Raw genomic sequence first — 24,074 nt, 5'->3', positions numbered from 1 at the left:
TTTGGATCAATGTCCAGTCCTGGATATCCCAGTCCACCTGATGGCCTGACTTTATGGCTTTTCTCCAAAACTTCAACTCTCTCTTCTAGTACATCATACTTTTTCATTGTAGTCCCTGTTATGTTTGACATAGCATCAAATTTTTTATTTGTAGACGCTGTTATGTCAGACATTTTTATGTCCACATCATTTGTAAGTTTGTCAAATTTACGAGTGAAAGTTATCCGAGCCTCTGCAATTTTATCGTCAAATGCTTGACGGGCATCGCGAGCAATATTACCTATTGTGGATTGTATTGCAGCTTGTAGGGCTAGAAGTATAACCTCCTTTGTTCCGTTAATTTCCCTCTCAAGATATGATACAGTTACACAATCACTCTTGTCAATTGGTTCGCTTATATTTTTCAATATTTTTCTTTGCATGTCATAATGACCATCTTTTGTTAATTTAAAACCAATCCCGGGAGGACCTCGAATGACATTACCACCCAATTTTCTTTTTCTACCAAACTTATCGATTGTTTTAGACATTGTGCACTCTACGATGATTCTTTTCAAACTGATATTTCTTTCATTTACATTATGCTATATACTTTACAGTAATTGGTTAGGAAAATAGAAATGAAACAAATAATATTTTTATCATTTTTTATTCATCTAAGTAACTTGGTAAAAGTGATACATATACAATACATAATACAATAATCACAAATAATCACAAATAAGAATGTTCCGGTTTGAAGGAATAAGCAATAATACTTCGAATTATAATTCAATTATTCATCTCTACAGTCAACAAATTGATTAGTTGGTCTAAGGCGCTCTCTTGAGAAAAAGAATGAACGATTTCAGACACCCAACGAATGTTATCATTAGGATCATTTCGATAAAATTCTATATCGCTATGACCCCATGGAAGAGTTCGAGTGGTATTCGGAATGATGAATCTCTTGTCGTCATGATACGATAAAGCGACTTTATTTTTCAATTCAGTGTAAATATCATGCAATACGCTTCTGAACGAGTTCATCTTCCTGAATATCATACCTCCCTCTTCAATGATTTTTTCATAGTCTTCACATGTCAATTCATTCTTTATAACAGATCGTTTCACACCTTTGGCCTTCTTCAGTTCACCATCAACAGATTTCACGTAATACGCTTTAGCACCTGTACCGTAAAAGCTGATTATTGGATCATTTGGGAATTCATCTTTGAAATTACCCAGAACTGACTTTGTCACTGGAATATTGAATTGGTTTCCTATTTTATAATTAGATGTATCGAACTTATTTATATTATTTTTGATAAATTCATAGAAATTGTCTGTATTTACTTTGAGAATAAGGGAGTCGGTATCAGTGTAGAGTAAGGACGCATCTTCTCCAAACTGTTGTTTGATACATCCATAGAAAAAATCATACATAACTGTTTTAGATAATTCTAGAATGGAAAATCCTAAATATAGTGGTTTATCATAATGAACTTTTACTCTAGCCAATTGAATGGCAACAAAATTTTCTGTAAAAATAGAGCATTTTTTAAAATTTGGTCGAGATATGAGACAACTAGCACCTATAGTTCTTTTTATATTTTCCCAATGTGTAATGAGTCTAACATCAATTCTATTGTCTACGTTTTCCATTGTTTTTCCATAGACTGCATTATTCATTAGTTTGTAGAAATCTTTTTCAGATTTGTTATTAGACCTATTACGCATTTCAGTATTCAAATCTATATAAGGCTTCATCCAACATGATTGCTTAAACCTCAATACTCTATGTGTGTTCATCACTATCAAACCATGATTGACAGCTTGCTGTAAGTTTCTATAGTGAACAATATATTTTCTTTTGTCGTTTAAATTTGGAATTAATTTGGGAACTTTTGATTTTGCATATGGAGGTATCAAACGTTCAACTAAGAATGGTAAATCGGAATGTTTATCATGAAGTTCTTGGGGATAATGTATATCCACTTCCAATACATATCCATAAGGACTATCGATATCCACATTCATTATATCAAGATTGAGAATTTCATGAGGTGCTAACCATGAAAATTCACCTGTTGGTAATGGTTGCGACATGCTGTGACCATATAGATTTGTTGCATCCAAATATGAAATGAATGAAGATGGTTCATTTGGATTATAATCCGGTAAAAATGTATTGTTTGCTTTATGTTTCCTTTCACTACATTGACTTATTCCACCACGAATACCTTTTTGAAAGAAGTGAACCATATCAATATCAGTTAGTAATTCCAATTCAATATTAGTATATTTCAACATGGCATCCCACGATAATCCGGGTGCAGTGAAGTATTGTGCCGGATCCAATTTATATTTATCAACAGATATATTTCTAAAGTTTTCAAAAATGTCACATAATAGTAACACATCTGACTTTAAATATAAATCAGAGTATTCACCCAAATCCTGACATTCGAATAAATTCCAAACAAGTTGAGCTCTCCCATAATCATTATCTGATATATGTTCACAATTGAGTTTATCATAAAATTGATTTTTGGTTGGAAGTCTTGGATGATTCAGTTTTTCGATGTCATCAACAAAACTATAGGGAAATACACCTTTCTTTCTCATCAAATTGAAATTTTCAATTTGTGGGAAATGTTTGCGCATCTCGATACACTGATCAGATGTTAAATTTGCACCTAAATTCTCCAAAGAACTAGGCATGAATCTGAAACTATCAATGAATCTCATTTTCAAATAATTCTTCTTCACCCTACCATCTTTATCCGTATAGGAGTGTGTAAAGAGATGTTTTGTGAAAGATATATATTTTTCATTAGTTTGTGGGATGACATCCACTTTATCTTTGTTTTTATACAATTCCTTTATGAATAAATGACAATCATATCCACTGAGATTGTGAAAAATTATAGGAATGGAATTTGGCAATTTAAAATTCAAATTACAAGATGAATGAGCAGCAGGGGACCTTTTTTTTCCTGTGAGGTGACAATGATCCCTCACTTTGACTTCGCCATCATTAAATTGTTTGGAACAAATGCCACAATTTGTGGCAGAAGCAAACTGTTCCTCTTCCTCAGGAGTTTGTACATCCATAGGAATAGGAAACCTGAGATGATTTTCATAAATATTTTTCAAATCATCTTCGATTTTGCTAACGAATTTTTGGGCTGCATCCACACCCCTATACGAAACAAATTTTGATAAATCATCATTGTATGAACATTTAATCAAATAAGCAAATGAATAAGGCTCATGTTTGAATGTCTTGATCGAATACGAGTATTCAGGATTTGGTTTAGTGGTTTGAATCGGCTTCAGTACTGATTCAAAATCTGCATACACTACAAATGGTACCTTCATTTGTTTCTCAAAGTTTTCAAAAGTTAGTATATTTTCAGGTACCGTTTTCCCATATTTATTGACTTTGAAATTGGTTGATGGTGTTGTAGTACTCAAGTGATTACAATCATTTATCTTATGACGTAATAGTAATTGTTCATTAGAAAAATATAATAAACAGCCATCACAAAAATATTTCTTATGTTCATGAGCCGATAATTGGCTTGAAACTAATCTTGAAAGATCTTTGATCCAACAATAATGATTATTACCGAAATCATCTGTGATAAGTAACAAATTGACATGTCTTCTAAGTCTTCTCTGAGAGTAACGTAATGGTCCAATTATTTCATACATTATTTTACCCTTCTCGAATTTACTTTCTAAACCGTACACATTAACTGAAATATCATTCTTGTCTTCAAATTTCACAATATCTTTCAACTTTACCGGAAAATTCATACCTGTTACATCTATGACTGTACTGAAATGTGGATACGATGAAACTTCTGATGTTCTATCGATTGCAGGATGTAGTGCTGAAGTGATAGCCCATGCAAAACAATGCTGATCTTCATTACGGACATTAACCACGGCCTTCCTACGCTCAATACATTCAGGCAGCTTCACATATGAACATCCACTGAGCGGGCTGTATTTATTAATGTTCAACTCCAGAAACATGATTTTTTCACAAGTCCAACCTTAAATACAGAACAATATTACTAATCCATCCAATTAAAACTTGGTAGAAATGTTTACCTGAATCACGTTCCTGGAATTCTGTAGTTTGAGCGATAATCCCATTTCGAAATCCATCAAATAAGGAATTCAAATCAGTAGATTGATCAACTGTTCTATTCTGTGAATTAAATGATTTCGTTTCCTTCAGGTCTTGTGTTTGTAGAATATAACTCCCAAATACTTCCATATTCACTTTGATGATTTTGTGAACCCTGATGGCCGATTCCAATAATTCTATAACTTTCTGCCTGATTTCATTAAAGAATAACATGTAATCGGTGGAAACAATGGAACTCTGCACCCTGTATGTCGCAATCCGACGTTTGAAGGCGCTCTTTATAATTTGAACACCATCACTGAATTGAACACATGTATTATTCTTATGTTGTAGAGTTCTATTGTGAGAATTCACTTGAGTCAATGGAATCATCACATTACAACAATTACATGTGTACATAGGTGCTGCAGCGTCATCTAATCTCACTCGTTTCACTGATGGCCCTCCTTGGCAACTCTGGAGCTGATGACGACGAAGGTTGTCACTACGGGTAAAAAATTTACCACATTCACAAGAATACATTTTCTATGATATGTTCTCACTAACTCACTCGATGGAAACTGACATAACCAACACTCGCCCGCTTCTTAAATACCATAATCCACGTCGCCTGCGCATCACCGTAGAGAGTGAGGGTAGGTAAGGACACATCGATGCATCCGCTAGAGATGCCTGACGTCACAGCCAAGCCCATCTCCCAATTTGATGCGATAACAGTTGCCGGCACGAGCAAGCAGTGATCGTTGCGCTCTCGGAGAGGGCAGACGTTTGCAAAGTCCTCGCCCGCCTGCGTGTCACCATCAATAGCGAAGGTAGGGTGATGCGTTACGTCACATCATTCACTGCTTCGAGAGCGATAGCCGAACAAGCAATTGTCGTTGCGCTCTCGGAGAAGACAGACGTTAGCACAGTCCTCGCCCGCCTGCGTGTCACCATTGATGGCGAGTCTGGGGCGTTACGTCACATCCTTCACTACATCGAGGGAGGTGAGAGCAGACCGATGAATACGCATTACTCTGCCACACGTCGTGGAGTGAACATGTCGCTCTCTAGCCGTTGAACGGTTATTGCTGTGACGTCACTCCACTACTAACTTGGTGCCCTCACACCGATGGAGCATTCATTACTTGGAGGATCTTCGAAGTATGCAGACGTATGTTTGTACATAGACAAACAAGCACATGATGAAACCCTGTACCGTGCATTCTCTAACACACACACACACATACACACACAAAATCTCATATGAAAAAAAAAATCTGAACGATCCATGCACCAGACACTTGAAGGTCACAACGCCTTGACTTCACTGCACAACAAAAAAAAGCAAATAACACGTCATATTGGTGGGGGGAGGATTAGAACCGGGAAAAAATTTCTGAACGATCCATACACCACACCCTTCAAGGTCACATCACCTTGACTTCACCAAACAACAACCAATAAAAAAGCAATTAATACGTCATAGTGGTGGGGGGAGGCTTAGAACCGGCTCAAATCTCCTACTTCTAAATCTGTTACATTCATCGTTATTCATTCCCACTTCATCAAATCAACTGCTGAAAGAAGTAGTGATATAAGTTGAATCGTTTAAGGGGTGTTCTCCACTGAAATTGATGAAAATCTTCTATGAAGTAACATCGACACTTGTATCATAAAAAATTGTCTATCACTCTCGTCTCAACACAGTCTATTCGTCTGTCAAATGACAGTTCGTCTATTCAATAATTATATATTGAACGGAAACAATGACAGAGGGTAAAACGTTGATCAAAGTTATTACTTTTTTTGCAAATTAAAAAATATTTTTCACTTGTATAAACACGGTTAATTCGTCTGCCAATTGACAATTAGCCTACTTTATAATCTAAAATATTGCAAGGAAACAATGGCAGACGGTAAAATGTTGGTAAAAGTTATATTTTCTTTTGCAAGTTCATTCGCCTATACTTAAAATATTGCCAAATTGTATGCCAAAAGTTGTCGCACGACATTATAGAACTTTATTACATTCAAGAGGCAGACGGTGAAAACTGGTTCAGAGATACTGTGAAAAAATTTTTAATTGGCTTATGCCTATAAATCATTAATACACCGGCAAACCGTCTGCCTTGTGAAAATTCGTTCATTTCATGCTATTGTTAGTCTACGGTGTACTTGACAGACGGTAAAAAATTGATTTCAGTTAACCATTTTTTTTTCGGTTAAATAAAAAATTCATGTTTTAGCCGGAACACCATATAACCGTCTGCCAATGATTTTATCTGTGGGTTGTGTAACCTAGCCTTCCGGTCGCATGAATGGCAGACGGTAAAATGATGGTCAAAGAAGCTTTTTTTTATGCAAACTTGAGTTTACGTTTAAGAATGTGTAACATGTGAAAACATTCGTTCAACGCTCAATATTGTTGCTTGTAGCTGTAAATATGTCATCTGAAAAAGAAAGACGGTAAAAAATGGGGTCAAAATTTCTGTCACAGGCTCCCGGTCTACTTGCCATGTTGCCACACAAATATGGTGACTCTTATAACCTCAGCTCTCAGATATCATATTCTTCCTGTTGAAACAACTTCATGAAAAATAAAGTGAAAAGTAACACAACACGTATCAAGTTCTTCAATTTAACCAAAAGGGACGAGGCCAGGCCCACCATCAATGGAATAAAATCGGTGATCCATATAATCACTTCATCACTTCAGATAAAGTCTACCGCAATCATAGATCAAAAGTTAGGAATAAAAATATACTGATCACAGCCAATCAATCCGTCTCCGCCCATGAAATTTCACACCTTTGAAATATCTATATGTTTTGGTCGGATTACATTACAGGAATAACAAATGTACTCTCCTTGATACTTGAAATACAATTATGTGTTGAATAGTGGTTTTCAAGCTCGATGAAGCCTTTCATGGAATATTTCTTGAGTGTACAATCATCTACCTTATTAGTAATTCGTACAACATTCTGAGTGATGTTGACTCGCTTGATTCTACTGATAGCAGGTTTGTTCTGGTTCTGCGAAATTCAGGTTCTAGGACGTCAGGATCATGCGCAGTTGATATAGAGCGTTCTGGTTTATTGAGGATAATTTCAGACTGATGAATCCTCTGTTCTGGTTTTGAATGCCAAATGATCCTGAACTGTTTTGAACCGTCCCGAATCGTTCTTGCTCTCGAGGCTGAACTGTTGAGAAGTCTTCCCGTTGCTCATGCGCATTCATGTGGTAATTGTTTGGCCTATTTGCTAGGATATTTTTTTATTTATTTGATTTGAAAAATTGATGATTGAGGGTAGACAACATTTGAGCAGACTATAGGGATATGCTACATAACAAAATGGACATGATTAATAATATTGTCTCGTCTTCATCTCTACATATATACGATAGGTGGCACAGTGGTCTCTTCAAAAGTGTTCTGGTTCAAACAAGTGTCCGAGACTATTTCGGACTGTTTGAGATTTTTTGTTTGTACGCACCATGTCTTGCGCAGTTTTCAAACGTTTTGGGATGTTAGAACCAGAACAAACCTAGCAGTATATATCGGCAAACTGTAGTTGCTCATGTAACGGCAGAAATCATACCAAACTGCAACTTCTGTTTTTGTACGGTTTCATTCAGCTGGCCCTGTTAGTTTGTTCGTTTCTTTATTTATTCATTTCTTTGGGTCAAATTCAGTAATTTTAACTCCCTTCCTGTCGAGAGATCGATCAGAAATTTGGTACCCATATTTAGTTCTGATGCCAATACAATTTAATGTATTCCACATCATTGTTTATCCAAGATGGTCACAGCTACAAAATTGCGGATTACATATTGTTTCACAACCACCTCAATATGAGTATTAAATGACAGGGCTCGACTGGTAGAATACTAGTACATTTTGAAAAAGATGCAAACAACATGGCGGATTACATATCACTTTGTAATACTGAAGCACTAATCGAACTGAACAGAATCAGAAGTATTGAGTGACAAAATTGAAAACTTAACACTTGAAAATGAAATGGGTAAAAAAAAATTTGAACTGTTCAAAAAAAAGATAATAGTGATGAAGATAATGTACTGAGAACTGAAAAATGATTAGGAAGGTCCTAGGTAGTCATCACACCACTCTCCACAGCAATATACTGTATAGATCAGATGAAACACTAATAGAATCGTTGAACGTAGTACTCAAGTTAAGCTTCACCCAAAGATTTTATTATTTTTTCATCTGATCAATACCGTAGACTGCTAAGGGGAGTGGTGTGATGACTGCTACCCAGAACCTTCAGAATTATTTTTCAGTTTTCAGTACATCATCTTAATCACTACCTTACATGTGCGGTCTGACTATCCATTATCAATTTCATTAATGGAATCGATTTCAGTTGCGAATTACAGGAATATATACACTTTCCGTGGATGAGACGCATGCATATCAATCGAGCGAGTAAGTATAATATGAGTTCGGACCTGTTTGTTCACATTTATGAAAATCATATATTTGGGATGACCTTTCATTTTTCATAGCTTGAGATTTCAACGATGCAGTTTGGACATGATCCAAATTCTTACAATTCAGCATATTCAATCACTCCTATTTTGCTAGATCCTCTGTATTGCGTAAAAAATTATAGTCTAATTGACCTCTTTCTTGGCTTTACCATCATTGAATTCTGAGAAAGCGGGTTCAAGAACGTTTTCAATGTCGCTATCAGTGTTGTTACCATTATTCTCGTTATTCCTATCTCTATAAGATATTCCTATAAGCTATACTTCCATTTTTTACCGACCAGTAACTTCATGCATATTGCCCAGTTTGTCGATAGTATTTTCTTAAAACATCTTCAAATGTTTAGGTGAAGCACTTTCAGAGATATTCGTGTAAACAAATACGTGAATGTCGCTAACATACTGATACTTTTTATTTCATTAGGTATAGAGACTTTTTTCAACAGATACATTCATTAACAAGGAAGTGTCTATTTTGCACAATAGATAGCGTTACTAGTAACACAAATAAGAAATATTTTTATTTTGATACATCATTCTAACACCCCTACTCATCAAAATAAACAAATAACATTATCTTGGTACAATTCCTAATTTACGTAGAAACTTATAATGTTTAACAGGGCATAAACCTTCAGTGGGAATATAAGCTATCATTTCTTCAGTACATAAATATAGAAGAAAGTTTTTGGCTTTCTACTACTTCATCTTGATACAAAAAAAGAAGGATGAGGGAGTCTTCCAAAGAAAGGAAGGAAGTAACTCTATACATGGATGTGTAAATCATGCAAAGAAGTAACTTTCAGACACAAACGAAAGAAAGTCCTGAAACAGCTAGTTTCATATAAACATTGAATTATACGAAAGAAAAAATTCTTTCGAAACAAATACTTCTATATGAACACTGAATTATAGAGAAGATACTTTTCTCTAACCAGTTTGTATTTCAAACATTCGTTGTGGAATAAAAATCAGATATCATTCACATGAGTTCTACTTCAAATGAATGGTAACAAATTGCACTTACATAGAACACTGCCATCCTCACTGGTATACACCGATGTTTCGCCTTAAGACACTTGCCCTAAGGCTCTTCAGTACCAAATTGGATAATATTATAGAAAATACACACACTTCATTCGTGAATTACGATTTTTTAATGTCACGGAATGAGCTTGATCTGCTTATGTCATCGATGACATCGTAATGACATTCATTCACCTATTTGATTCAATCCCAGCCAAGAGGAATCTTATTTGAATTGAAGGGGTTATATATTTTAGGAGTGATTAATTTTTGGGAAAGAAAGTTTTTGGCTTTCTACTACTCCATCTTGATACAGAAAAAGAAGGATGAGGGAGTCTTCCAAAGAAAGGAAGGGAGTAACTCTATACATGGATGTCTGAAAGTTACTCCTTTGCATGATCTACACATCCATGTATAGAGTTACTTCCTTCCTTCCTTTGGAAGACTCCCTCATCTTTTTTTTTGTATCAAGATGGAGTAGTGGAATGCTGATAACTTCCTTTCCCAAAACATAATCACTCCCAAAAAATATAACCCCTTCAATTCAAATAAGATTCCTCTTGGCTGGGATTGAATCAAATAGGTGAATGAATGTCATTACGATGTCATCGTTGACATAATCAGATCAAGCTTATTCCGTGACATCAAAAAATCGTAATTCATGAATGAAGTGTGTGTATTTTCTATAATGTTATCCAATTTGGTTCTGAAGAGCCTTAGGGCAAGTGTCTTGAGGCGAAACATCGGTGTATACCAGTGAGGATGGCAGTGTTCTATGTAAGTGCACTTTGTTACCATTCATTTAAAGTAGAACTCATGTGAATGATATCTGATTTTTATTCCACAACGGATGTTTGAAATATAAACTAGGTAGAGAAAAGTATCTTCTGTATAATTCAGTGTTCATATAGAAGTATTTGTTTCGAAAGAATTTTTGCTTTCGTATAATTCAATGTTTATATGGAAGTAGCTGTTTCAGGAGGACTTTCTTTCAGTTTGTGTCTGAAAGTTACTTCTTTGCATGATCTACATATCCATGAATAAAGTTACTTCCTTCCTTTCTTTGGAAGACTCCCTCATCCTTCTTTTTTTGTATCAAAATGAAGTAGTAGAAAGCCAAAAACTTTCTTTTCCAAAAATTAACCACTCCTAAAAAATGTAACCCATTTATTTCAAATAAATATAGAAGTTTCATATATTCATATTTAATAACATCTCTTACATAATGATACTTCACATCAATATGTTTCGATTTATTGTGACTTTGATTGCTTACTGATAATTCTAATGCACTTTGTCACAATATATCTCAATCATATAAAAACTACCTACAATTTTATGAAGAAGGTTTCTAAGATACACTGCTTCTTGGGCTGCCTCAGATAGCGCAGTATATTCTGCTTCTGTACTGTGAAGGGATACAGTCTTCTGCTTTCTGCTTTGCCATGAAATGACTGATCCAGACATTGTGAAGCAAAAGCCTGTATAAGACTTCCTGTCTGAATCATCACTAGCCCAGTCACCATCTACAAAACCCTGTAGCTTGCTATCATCCTAACAATATCTAAAACAATATGTTTTTGTATATAACGAATATTTTAAAATACGTTTAGCATAATGTCAGTGTGTATGGTTGTAACAACTATCAAATTGGCTCAGATAAATAACTGAATAGGAAATGTCTGGCCTAGTTAGCACTGCCAAATACATCAATGATCCAATTAACTTTTGATATGGAAGATCAGATACACATTCATCAGCTTTTTTAGCATTTAATTCACATTCTATTGGGATTTCATATGTTTTACAATCAGACATATTGAATCTAGATGATAACTGTTCAATATACTGTTGTTGATCTTCAGTTATTACATTTTTATTTTTGTCTACATTCATTCTCACACCTAGATATTGTCTTACAGGTCCCAAATCTTTTAATTTAAATTCTTTACCCAAAATGCGTTCCAAATTATCAGTACCAACAGAATTATTAGAAAACATTAAAAAATCATCAAAATATAGGGCCACAATAATTTTTATTTCACTCTTTTTGTGAACAAACAAGGCTCGTACTGACTATTTTTGACATCCAAATTACTAAGTAATTCTTCAACTCTGTCACACTACGCAAGAGGAGATTGTTTCAATCCATAGATTGCTCTTTTCAATTTCAAAACTTTTCCCCCACTTTTGTTCACAAAACCCTCACTTAATGACATGTAAATAGTTTTTTTTTCAAAAAACCATTTGAAAAGGCTGTAGGTACCTCTAAGTGATCAATACTCATTTTTAACTTAACACTAAGAGCAAATAATAATCTAAGTGTGGAATGTCTCACAACTGGAGAGTATCTGTATAATCTATGCCAGGTTTCTGTGAAAAACTTTCGGCTACCAGTCTAGCTCGGAATCGCACATTGTTGTCCACATCAAACTTTTTATTAAATACACACCTACACTTCACTATTGTCACATCACCTGGGTTGTCAACGAGCTCCCAAGCATCGTTGTCCTCAAAAGATTACAGCTCTTCGGCCACGGCGCCCTTCCCTCACTTTCAGGTCCCGCAAGAGCCTCTGAGGATATGATCTCTTCTGATGCAGTACTGGAGTGACACATAAACCCATATCTATCAGGTTGTCTTCTGGGATGATTTCTAGATAATTCTGGTTCCTGCTTCTGATGCAGTACTGGAGTGACACATAAACCCATATCTATCAGGTTGTCTTCTGGGATAATTTCTAGATAAATCTGGTTTCTGCTCTGGGATTTAGGCCACCTGGGTTTCTTGTACTGAATCATCTGTAGTTGGAATTTCAGTCAATGTTTCATTCCCATCCTCATACATAGAAGTATCTGAGTGGCATTCTGGGGAGTCTGAAACATTTTGCGATGCTTTCCCCACTGAATCTGCATTCACTTCCTCTTGTATGCTAACTGCAGGTGTCTCTTCATTAGGAATCCAGATAGCCGACTTCTGACTTTCTTTTTCGGTACCTAATTTTTTTTCCATGAAGATAACTTCTCTGCTGATAAGAGTCTTCTTGGCAGGATTGTATAGCCTGAACCCTCAACATCTTCACTATAGCCAACTAATATGTGCTCTGCAGACTTCTTATCCCACTTCAAACGACGTTCTTTAAGGATATGTATCATGACTTTACATCCAAACAAACGTATGTGGCTTACGTCTGGTTTTCTCCCATATCATAATTCATGTGGAGTTTTCTGAAGTGTTTGCTGCGTCCGCCTAAAATTTTTCATCCAGCTTTGCATCAAACATTCAGACATCTAGCCTTCTCCAACACAGTACGATTGGCTCGCTCACATAGGCCATTCTGTTCAGGTGTATGATCATTTGATCTTTGATGGATTATACACTCTTGCTTTGAATAATTCTCAAACTCTTCGTTGGTGTACTCTAATCCATTGTCTGACCTTAGTATTTTTATCTTTTTATTAAATTGATTTTCCACCATTGTTTTGAAGATTTTGAAATAAGTGAATGCTTCATTTTCCTTTTTGAGAAAACATATAAACGTCATTCTACTAAACTCATCGACAAACAGTATAAAATACCGTACACCACCCAATGAACTAGTTTCCATTGGTCCACAAAGGTCTGTATGGATTCTGTGTAGTGTCTCAGTTCTTTGCTGAAGATACACTACAAAAACACACTTTTGTCTATTTTCCACGATATTTCTTTATTGTTGACCAGTTTCGGCTATTACACCATTTTCAAAACTATTCGGAGTTTTGAATAGATATATATATATATATATATATATATATATATATATATATATATATATATATATATATATATATATATATATATATATATATAATTAAGAAATATGGTGGAAAATAGACAAAAGTGTGTTTTTGTAGTGTATCTCCTCAGTGAACATGAATTTCCACAAAATAAACAAGTCGTCAATCAAAGAAGTATCTGTGCTTTTTTCCTGCTTTCCCTTACAACAAGTTGAACATTGAGACTTGTTTATGTTGGAATTGTTTTCATATGACAAACGATTCACGACATTTCTCATTTTATTCATGTCCTGACTATTGATGTGTGCCAGCCTTCTGTGCCATAGTTTGCCACTTACCACTGGTACAGTCATTATACAACTCCGTGTATGTAGTCTCAGCTCATATACACCATCTGTCAAATCAGCTGTGGCTACCAAAACATTTTTTTTGTTTCGTATGTAGCAGTGTTTTTCGTCAAAACTGACATTATTTCCGTTTTTAATAAGCTCACTTACAGATAATAAGTTTTTTGTCAAACTAGGCACGCATAGCACATCTTTCACAGTAATGTCGAAATCTAAGTCGGAAACAATATCGACGTCTCCGGAACAAACAACTGGCACTTTTCATTCGTCTGCTACCACAATTTCAGGTAATCACGGTGTGGAGTTCATGTTTCTAATGATCCAAGTTTCGTTCACCGTCATATGTGCGCTTGTGCCGGAATCCACGTGTCACTCTATTTTGTTAAATTTTCCATTCAGGAAAACGACACTAAATACATATTTGCTATTATTTTTCTCCAATAACGGGCACTGATTTCGATAATGACCACCTTCTTTACATTTATAGCATGTTATTATATTCGTAGATGAATCTGTCATTGCTGTCACTGTATTTTTGTTTGACGTAGAGGGACCGCCATACTTCTTTGGCTTAGTGTTGTCAGAGTAAAATTTATTTCGCGCGGCAAACGCAGCTCCGGTTTCTACATTATCATTGTCTCTGGTCACTTCCATGTCAAGTAATTTTGACTTAATGACATCTGCAGTTATCGAAAAACATGAGTGTTCGGTTGCCATAATCATGGGCATATAACGATCGGACAAACCTGCTAATAATAATGAGCCAACCCATTCGTCTGCTATTGTAAAACCCGTGCCATTCAACCGCTGTGATGTCTCGAATATTTGAGTCACATATATGTTGCCATAGAATCACAGTTTTCTTCTCTTATGGATATCAAATGTCGCAGCAATGTTATTTTTCTTGAGAAACCTGAATCATCAAACATGGTCTTCAATATGGTCCTTAATTCTGCTGAGCACTTGGTATTCTTAATATGCACATACAATGACGGGTCTACAGTCAATATTAGTTTTGCCTTCGTTTTTGCATCGTCCACTGGCTTAACTTCAAAACCTGGCGTCGATTTGATGTGTTTGTCCATCCCTTCGAGCACCAACAAATTTTCAGCCGCGAAGCTCCACCCATCATAGTTATCTCTTCCTTTTAGTTTAGGAACACTGGCAATATAGTTCGTAGTCATGTTTCCGCGATACAAGTTTCACAAATTATCTATTTTAGAAAAAATAACTGATAATTTCGGGGTAAGCCCATATCCTGTGAAGAAACACATAAATGTCGCTAACATACTGATACTTTTTATCTCATTAGGTATACAGATTTTTTTCAAGCAGATACATTCATTAACAATAAAGTGTATATTTTGCATAAGAGATAGCGATACTAGTAACACAAATAAGAAATATTTTTAGTTTGATACATCATTCTAACAAATCGATATAATCTGTCTGGCTTCATGACTCAATTCTCTCTGTAACATTCTCCCCACCGTGAAAGTTCTTGAGAATTTTCAACATCCATCCTACAGATTTTGGTTACAGGACGTTTGAAGACCCCTGTAGATATTTTCACCTCGACTACTCTCGTAACATTGTCCTCTCCTGGAAATACTGCCGTGATTCTACCTAGTGGCCAAGTATTTCTCGGAAGGTGACTATCTGCAATAACGACTACATCCCCAACCGCAACAGGTTCTTCATCCTTCATCCATTTTGCACGCTTCGATAAAATCTTGACCAAAATATCTCTGCCAGCCTTTGAGACTTCTTCCACTGCTTCCTCAGGTTTTGTTTTTCGAATTTTGTTGGAAATGGATTTTCTGAGGGTGAACCAATCAGAAGATGATTTGGTGTTAAACACTGAGGATCAGAAGGATCGGTTGAAACATGAGTTAATGGTCTACTATTAACTGCATACTCAGCTTCCGCGAACAATGTTAATAAAATTTCATCTTTAGGAGATTCTTCCTTTAAAGTAACCCCCAAAATTTTCTTGACCGAGCCTATTAACCTTTCCCAGCATCCACCCATATGTGGACTACCAGGTGGAATGAAGTGCCATTCTATCTCCATCTCTGTCATTCTTCGAGTTAGCTCCTGGTGATCAAGTTCATGGTACAATTTTAAAAGTTCTTCGTTTGCTCCCTTGAAATTTGTGCCATTATCTGAATAAAGGCGTCTGATGGAACCCCGGCGTGATATCATCCTCCTTATGGCCATTATTGTACCATCAGCAGTGAGGGAGTGTGCGATATGCAAATGAATTGCACGAATTGTCATACAAGTGAAAAGAACTCCCCAACGTTTTCCTGTATGCCTTCCAACTGTGACATACAAGGGCCCGAAATAATCAATACCAGTATAAGCAAATGGTTTTGAGCCTGGTGTGAGGCGCATCAATGGCAAATCTCCCATCTTCGGTGTATTTGGTTTCGATTTTTTTAATTTACAGTAACGACACCTATAAAAAATATTTTTCACAGCTTGCCTTATTTCAATTAGCCAGCCAATATTCCTAACGTACATTATTTGAAACCATTTCCTTTCCCTGATGATGATTCTTTTCATGGAAATGCTGTAATATTAGATCAACAGTAGCATTTTTGGGATGTAAAATCACCGGTTCCTTTACGGGTTCACCTAAACAAAGAGCCTGGCTGATTCTAGTTTGCATTTCAAGAAGTTTGTCATCATCAATGAACGCTGAAAGATTAAAAAGCGAGCTTTTTCTGTCAAGTTGATCCTTTGCTTTAAGTAATTCAATTTCCTTGCCAAAACTCTCCTCTTGGCTTCTTTTGAGACACAATCTCTTTACATCATCTATTTCCTGGATAGTTAATTCTCCAGAAGGAATATCGGTTTTCCTACGATGTTTTCCTAGAAGAAGTCTGCAAAACCTTAATACCCATGCTGCGCTTCTCACAAGTCTTCGCCATTTGGAAAACCGGTGTACTTCTGGCAGGTAGTCAAAAGATGGAACAACGAAACCAACAAAATGTTCGGCAGATTTTCTCTCATGTTCATCGCCGAGATGATAATTTGAAAAATCGAAGTCTGGTGGTGAATCATTCAAGTTCCACAGAAAATCAGGACCTCGAAACCAACAACTATTATAATTTGCATCAATATTCGATGAATTTATTCTTGTTGCTTCATCAGCAACGTTTAATTTGCCAGGGACATATTTTCATTGAGTTGCAACTGTTAAATCTTGTATTTCACCGATTCTATGTGCGACAAATTGTTTATAGTTCCGTCCATCACCTTTGATCCAACACAGAACTGTTTTGGAATCTGTCCACAAAAAAGAACTATCGACAGGAAAATCAATTTCTTTCAATACCGTGCATACAATCGGCTACTGCAGCTTGTAACTCTAGCCTTGGAATTGAAATAGGCTTCAAGGGACTTACTCTGGCCTTTGCTTTAACGAAAGATACCTCAATGTGCGTTTCGAAAATTATTCTCAGGTAGGCTTTCACCGCAAATGCTTCCTCGCTCGAATCACAGAATATGTGGATTTCTGTTGAATTAGCAGTAGAAAGAGAAAGAGATTAGCATCGGGGAATCCTGAGTGAAGAGATTAAATCTAAACTTTTCAACCATTCTAACCATCTATGGAAGATTGTTGTTGGAATCTTATCGTCCCATCCGATGCCACTTCGCCAAATTGCCTGTAGAATGATTTTTCCCTTGATAGACAAGAATGTGAGAAAGCCTAAGGGATCAAAAATCGACATAACCAACTGCAAAACTTGGCGTTTTGTAGGAATCACCGTACCGTCAGTTATTTCTTTGGGAACCTTATGATAATCAACTTTAATTGTAAACGAATCGGATTTCACATCCCACCATACTCCTAAAATGCGGTCCAACGATGACTTATTGAAATATTTTTCGACATGTTCGTTTCCGTATTTTGAGATAACCAAAGGTGAATTTGAAGACCAATTAACAATATCGAAACCACCATTTTTATGAAGTTCAATGATTCTTTCGATTTTTGAGAGTGCTTCTTGCACTGTATCATAAAAATCCAGATAGTCATCAACATAGAAATTTCTCTCGACATCTTTAATCAATTCAGGATATTTCGATTGCTTGGCATTTAAATTTTTAACATATTGTGGGGAATATGGAGAACAAGAAGCACCGAACATCATCACCTGTAACTCGTATTCATCTACCTGCCTATGTTGCTCGCCATTTCGCCAAAGAAACCGCTGTGCACATCTATCCTCCTTGCGAATTTTTACTCTATGGAACATCTCGGTTATATCCCCACAGAAACCCCATTTCGATCGACGAAAGTGCATCAGAACACCTGGTAATAAAGTCAGATAATCCGGACCTTGCAGAAGGTTTTCATTTAAGCTGGTACCATTACTCTTAGCGGCAGCGTCAAAAACAAGTCTCAACTTATTAGGCTTATTAGGATTTACGACACCAAAATGTGGAAGATACCATGTGCGAGAATTTTGTTCAATCGCCTTGGAAGTTTCTAATTTTCGAATGTACCCCTTTTTTAAGTAGTCACTGATTTTGTTGCAGTACTGATCAAAATATGATTTATTCCTCAACATTTTTTCTCAATACAAATCAACCTTCTCATAGCATTTGATTTACTTTCAGGTAAAGTTACATTGTCATTTTTCCAAATCAACCCTGTCTCATATCGTTTTTCATTTTCTAAATAAACTGTGTTTTTTTCCAAAATATCAAGGGTTCTTCTATGAGCAATGTCAATAATTCTATTATTAACGGAAACACCAAATGATTCGGTACTAAACGATTTCCTGACTAGACGATTCAGTTCATCATTGTTATCGCAGGAACAAATGTGGAAGCTATATACATTTTGATCAGATTCTGAAGTGTTACCATGGATAACCCATCCTAGAATAGTTTCAGTAGCAATTGGACTATGTTCAGAACTCTGATGAACTTTTCTTGCTACTGTTAAATGGATATTGTCCTGACCTATGAGAACAGAAGGATTTGCATCTAACATATCTTGAATAGGTAGTTCCTGAAGATGTACATAATCTTTGAAATTATCCATCACGATGGTTTGAGAAGGTAAAGACAAATTTGTTACTGTTCTCAAACCACTCATTTGGAAGATTCTTGCCCCTTCATGAACTCCAGAAATTTTCATATCGATACATTTTGAACCTTCATCATATGAAACAATATTCTTAGTCCATTGCATGCATAAAGGTTTGGTTTCCCCTGATAATCCTAGTTGTTCTGCGATCTGACTTTCTATCAAATATATGGTTGACCCCTCATCGAACAGAGCATAAGTATTTATATACCCTTTTGGGCCATAAATTTTGATAGGAGCTATCCTGAGAAGAACTTTAGAATTATTGTTGGTGAGACAAACTGTTTGAAAATTTTCATCATTTTTTTCAGTATGAGAAAGTACATCAGAAACTTCACTTTTATGCAGAAGGCTGTGGTGGTGTAATTTGCATCCTTTGAAACCGCAGCGTTGTTTTGATCTACAAAACCTCTTTGAATGACCAGTTTTCAAACAACAAAAGCAAATTTTGGTATTGAATAATTTTGACCAACGAATATCTATACTATCATTTTTCAATATGGAATAATTGTAAATTTCATGACCAGTTTTATTACAGTAAATACATTTAGGGTCATCGTTTGCTTGATTTGTAGCAACCAAGATATTTTCCGATCTTGAGTTATTACATTTTTTCTGATGGTGACTGGTAGTAGGGAAAGTTTTTCGACTTACGTAACATGCAGTTGAAGATAATTCATTTGCCCAGATTCCAAAATCTTTCAAATTCACCTTACCTCCTTTTAGCACCATCTTCTGTCCCCATTGTAATTTCAGACTATTGGGTAATTTTCCTAACAACTGCTCCAGTAAAAACGGATTATTCAAATGATTACTTGCCTCAAATTGCTCCAACGTAGCCACCAGGTTATTGACATGACATGAAAATTTAACAAAATTATTAAAATCGCCATCTCTAACAAATTGCAAATTCTGAGTTTTGTTTATCAAAGAACCAATGACGTATTCTGGACGACCAAAACGCATTTCTATTGTTTCAATAACATGAATAATATTTTTAGGGCGCAATAATAAACTCCTTACCGCTTCAAGAGCTTCCCCTTTCAGGCACCTCTGTAACATTAGCATCACTTCATCCTCTGGGTATTGATACATATTAGTTTTCCTGTTAAATTGACTGATGAATAACGGCCAGTCTTTCAGTTTGCCATCAAAAAAAAGTAGTTCCTTAGCAATCGCCTGATTATTCGAACAATTTCCCCTCGAAACACTTCTAATGGCATCGGCGACAACATGACATAATTTTGAAATGTCATTTTCCTGTGACATATTTGTGTTTTGAATTTTTGTTTTTTCTGGTGAAAAAGTAACAGAATGCACTTCACACTTATCAACCCATTCTTGTACTCCTCTAAACATGCTTTCTTTATCTCTGCTCTGTGCAAGCGATTTTCTCGAACTGATATCTCCTGTAGAGCATAACTCTTTCTCTTCAATTCTAATTTCAGCTAACTCTTTCTGAAGATCTAGAATCCTCATTTGATTTTCAAATTCCTGCTTTTTCATTTCCCTCATTAGCTCAGTCCTCGCGACCTCAGTCTCCAATGCCAAACGCTTCCTTTCAATTTCTACCCTCTTTGAAGATACCTTGGATTCATTTGATTTCCTTGCCGATTTTCTAGTAGAATCTGATACTTTTGATGGATACCTGATTGATCCTGGATCTGTTCCATCCCTACTGCCAGTTCTATTAGATTGTACATGAAATCCGGAACCTTTCGGCTCTTCTATGGAAGCTGTTTGGACAATTTCCAGCGCTTGAGTTGCGCCTCCTTGCTGATGCGAAGACATGAAGATATTTGATTCTGACTGAACAGTGTCATGAATACTTTGAATATTACTGTCTAATGCCAGCGGCCATCGAACATAATCATCAAATTATTGTTCTTGCCAGCATTTTTTCTCTGAGATCTTCCTTGATATTCAGACATGTTTCCTTTTCAGTACGTATTTGTGGACTGTAAATACTATATTTTGATGTCTAATCCGATTGAAGGACCATATAATTTCCTTAGAAACTTTATTTTTCAAGAAAATACCAAATTATACTTTTTTTGACGTCTATTGACCTTTTTTGACAATCAACAACAACAACTTTTTTTTTATAAACATATCTCATTCATAACTAACTAAATGGAACAAAAAAATATATACTGAATGATAAACAAACAAAATATATAATCTGTAACACTCTCCTTAGAAGGGTATATTAATCAACAATCCTACTTCTGCCCTCTTTTATATCTCTTTCGAGCTCTCCCTAATGTGAGCTCGTACTCCCCATGTGCTTTTAATTTGGAATAATACAAAACTGACTGAATCTCTGGTATTCAATCAATAGATGGGTGATTCATAATAGATAAAAAATGCTGAAACGCCTTGGCTAAGAATCAATTGGCGAAACCAGCGTTTTGAAGGTCTATATTATACCAAATTATTACAGTTCAGATATAAAAGATTTCAATAGAGCGGTGTATATTTTCTTTCGTCTTCAACTCAAAATCAAGCTGATCATTCAAATAATAAACTTTCCATGTGACGCAAAATCACTCGATTTTCAATTCAATTTTTCATTTGAAATAATTATGGAGATAACAATGATTCGAGAAATGATAAATTTGATATGAAATTTATATTTATTTCATGAGAAACATGTTATTTTTTGATTTATATGTTGTTTCATGAAAATAAAAATACGAAATTTTTCGAATTTATTGATTTCGAATACATAGTTGAGTACATGAACTTTTTAATACATTGTTTTTCGAAGAGGATTTTCGATAACTTAATGCTTTATTGTGTTCAATGAATATTCTTTCTTCATCAAAATGAGTTTCCATTGAAAATAGGCACTGATGGATAGATCAACTTCAATTTGATATTTCAGGCTACTACTGGTTACCGTTTATATAAAGTATATTTCAAAAAAACGAACAGTAATAATATCTTCCCGAGTCATACGAGCAGGCGCGACGCGGAACTTATGCCGATAAATACAAAAAGCCAATATGAATTATTGAATGATTATTTTTCGTTTCAATTAATGGATGACAAAAAATGAAATAGATACATGTCAAAAGTGAAAACAAGAATAATAAGTAATTCTTACCCAACAGTATAGGAGTAATTCCTAATACATAAAATTCATTAAATAGTCTTTCTTCCTTACAGGATGCAAACAATGAAAACACTCCAACAGTTTTGTTAAATGATTCTACACAAATGAACTATTGAAACGAATTCAAAGTAATTTTAGTTTTGCTATTTTTCTGCGCATCACGTACTCGTATATTGAATCGCTCCCAGCTTTTGATTCAGTGCTGTATTACACGATACTCGAGAAAGAACTCAACAATAAATCTCTGAATCCCTACTATTCCAAATACCAGAAGTTTATATGTACTCGATTAGGCTGTAGTATATGACACTTTGCAAGCTAACTTGGTTGTCACACTAATAGGTGATTCAACTCATGTCTCGCTTGCTTTCACGCAGTCATTTTCATCAAGTACCGTTCTTGGTTTTTTACATTTTGCCTTCAATCGAGGACTGCCCGCCCGGTACTGATGATGCCCAATAGGCTGAAACAGCTGTGTACCGGTGGCTTTTTGATTTTCATCTCAAGGAAGTAACACACGCACTACAGAATAATTCTCAAGGCGCTCTTAAAGCGGTGCCTATGCGAAAGTTACGATTAAGGTTGAATTTGAATCACTAAAATTCAAATTCATGCAGAAAAACTTTCTTTCTATCTATCCTTCTATCACTTCTTCCCTCTAACCGCTTCGTCGGTTTTAGCGGGAGCTGAACGTTTGGCAGAGGTTGGTCGTGATCCGTTTGATTGGAGGTTTTCATATGTTGCGTATCTCTACCCTAGCTTGGCTAAATCCGTTGTTGAACAACATATATGCGGATTCTATGAATTTTCTCCTAAACCAGTGTTTCTCCTTGTGGATGATTTCAGCTTGAGCCCACTTGATGTTATGTCGATGTGTCCGAACATAGTCTGCTATTCCTGATTTGCTGGTTTCTCCTCGCTTCCTCGCTGTGTGTGTTTCTTGTGCTCTGCAATGCGAACTTTCAATGGGCTCTAAGTTTCACCGATGTATGATTCTCGGTACTCGCTGGATATCCGGTAAATGTAATTCTTGGAATCGCAGTCAGCGTTTGGTGGCCAGGTTTTCGTGAGGCTGCTGTGGATAGTGTTCTCAGATCTGAAGCAGGTTCTGATGTTATACTTGGACCCAATTCTTTTTATCCTTTCCGACAATTTTCTGATGTAGAGAAGTACAAGTACTGGTTGTGGCGGCTTCTCTTCCTTGTGAGGCTCTTGCTGTCTTCTAGCTGAAGTCTGTTCCTCCACCATTACTTTGGAGTTTCCATTATTTTGAAGGTCATTTTTGATGATGCCTAGTTCCTTTTCGAGACCTTCCTTTGTATTACAGAGCCCGAAAGCACGATCTTCTAGAGACTTGATGGTTCCTCTCTTAGTCGATTGATGGTGGATGGATTCCTGGTTCAGATACTGTCCCGTGTGAGTGGGTTTTCGGTATACAGATGTCTCCCATTTAGTGTTGGTCCTCTTCACCAATACGTCTAAGAATGGCAATTCGTTGTGGACTTCCTTCTCCATTGTGATAGGGATGGAAGGACTTACGTTGTTGATATGCTTTAGAAAGGTGTCTAGTTCTGCATTCCCATAGTTCCATATTATGAAGGTGTCGTCCACGTATTTTAACCAGGCTTGGGGCTTCTTCAATGGCTAGGGTTTCAAATGACTTCATATATATATTGGCTATAACCGGTGAAAGTGGCGATATCATTGGCAGTCCCTCATCTTGCGTGAAGAATTTGTCCTTCAGTTGGAAGTAGCAGTTCCGTACACAGCATGCTAGTTGTTCCATGATTACTTTATCGGTAAGTTTATTCTATCTTTCAGGTCCCTATCTTTGGAGACACGGAACACGACCAACCTCTGCCGAACGGTCAGCTCCCGCTAAAACCGATGAAGCGGGAGAGGGAAGAGGGGATAGGTGAAAGCACCCGGATGACCTATAAATAGTCAGATCACGAAGGAATAAGTCCAGTTATCATCCGAAGGTGATTTTGGATACTAACAATCGTAAAGTCGTGAAGTAACTTAGCTTGGAATCTTTTAATTTTTGTTTCTTGTCAAT

The 24,074-nt window shown here is 36.0% G+C and overlaps 2 protein-coding genes across 2 annotated transcripts; both read right to left on the bottom strand.

Moving 5' to 3' along the window:
* Positions 1-15,494: 15,494 nt before the first annotated feature.
* On the bottom strand, positions 15,495-16,205 carry LOC141483477 (uncharacterized). Its single transcript, XM_074178143.1, has one exon. It carries the CDS (start codon positions 16,203-16,205, stop codon positions 15,495-15,497), a length of 711 nt encoding a protein of 236 aa, XP_074034244.1.
* A 100-nt stretch (positions 16,206-16,305) lies between these two features.
* LOC141483476 (uncharacterized) lies at positions 16,306-20,688 on the bottom strand. The gene is made up of 4 exons (XM_074178142.1): positions 18,433-20,688; positions 17,386-18,343; positions 17,134-17,313; positions 16,306-16,667 (listed from the first exon to the last, which is right to left on the bottom strand). Exons 1-4 carry the CDS (start codon positions 20,686-20,688, stop codon positions 16,306-16,308), a joined length of 3,756 nt encoding a protein of 1,251 aa, XP_074034243.1.
* Between the last annotated feature and the right edge of the window lie 3,386 nt (positions 20,689-24,074).

This window comes from Leptinotarsa decemlineata, unplaced genomic scaffold, assembly GCF_025532065.1.
Source record: "Leptinotarsa decemlineata unplaced genomic scaffold, Ldec_3_MD MMD2_tig00003557_RagTag_RagTag, whole genome shotgun sequence".
NCBI classification, from domain to species: domain Eukaryota; kingdom Metazoa; phylum Arthropoda; class Insecta; order Coleoptera; family Chrysomelidae; genus Leptinotarsa; species Leptinotarsa decemlineata.
This window is presented reverse-complemented; position numbering and strand designations above follow the sequence as displayed.

Bases quoted from the DNA above. Each gene is read 5' to 3' on its own strand.
- LOC141483477 (XM_074178143.1), bottom strand. From the start codon at position 16,205: ATGGGAGATTTGCCATTGATGCGCCTCACACCAGGCTCAAAACCATTT.
- LOC141483476 (XM_074178142.1), bottom strand. From the start codon at position 20,688: ATGTCTTCGCATCAGCAAGGAGGCGCAACTCAAGCGCTGGAAATTGTC. The intron at 18,344-18,432 runs GTAACTTTACCT...TATTTTGATCAG, and splicing joins TGATTTGGAAAAATGACAAT to TACTGCAACAAAATCAGTGA. The intron at 16,668-17,133 runs GTATTGAAAGAA...GACTTCTTCTAG, and splicing joins AGTAGCCGATTGTATGCACG to GAAAACATCGTAGGAAAACC.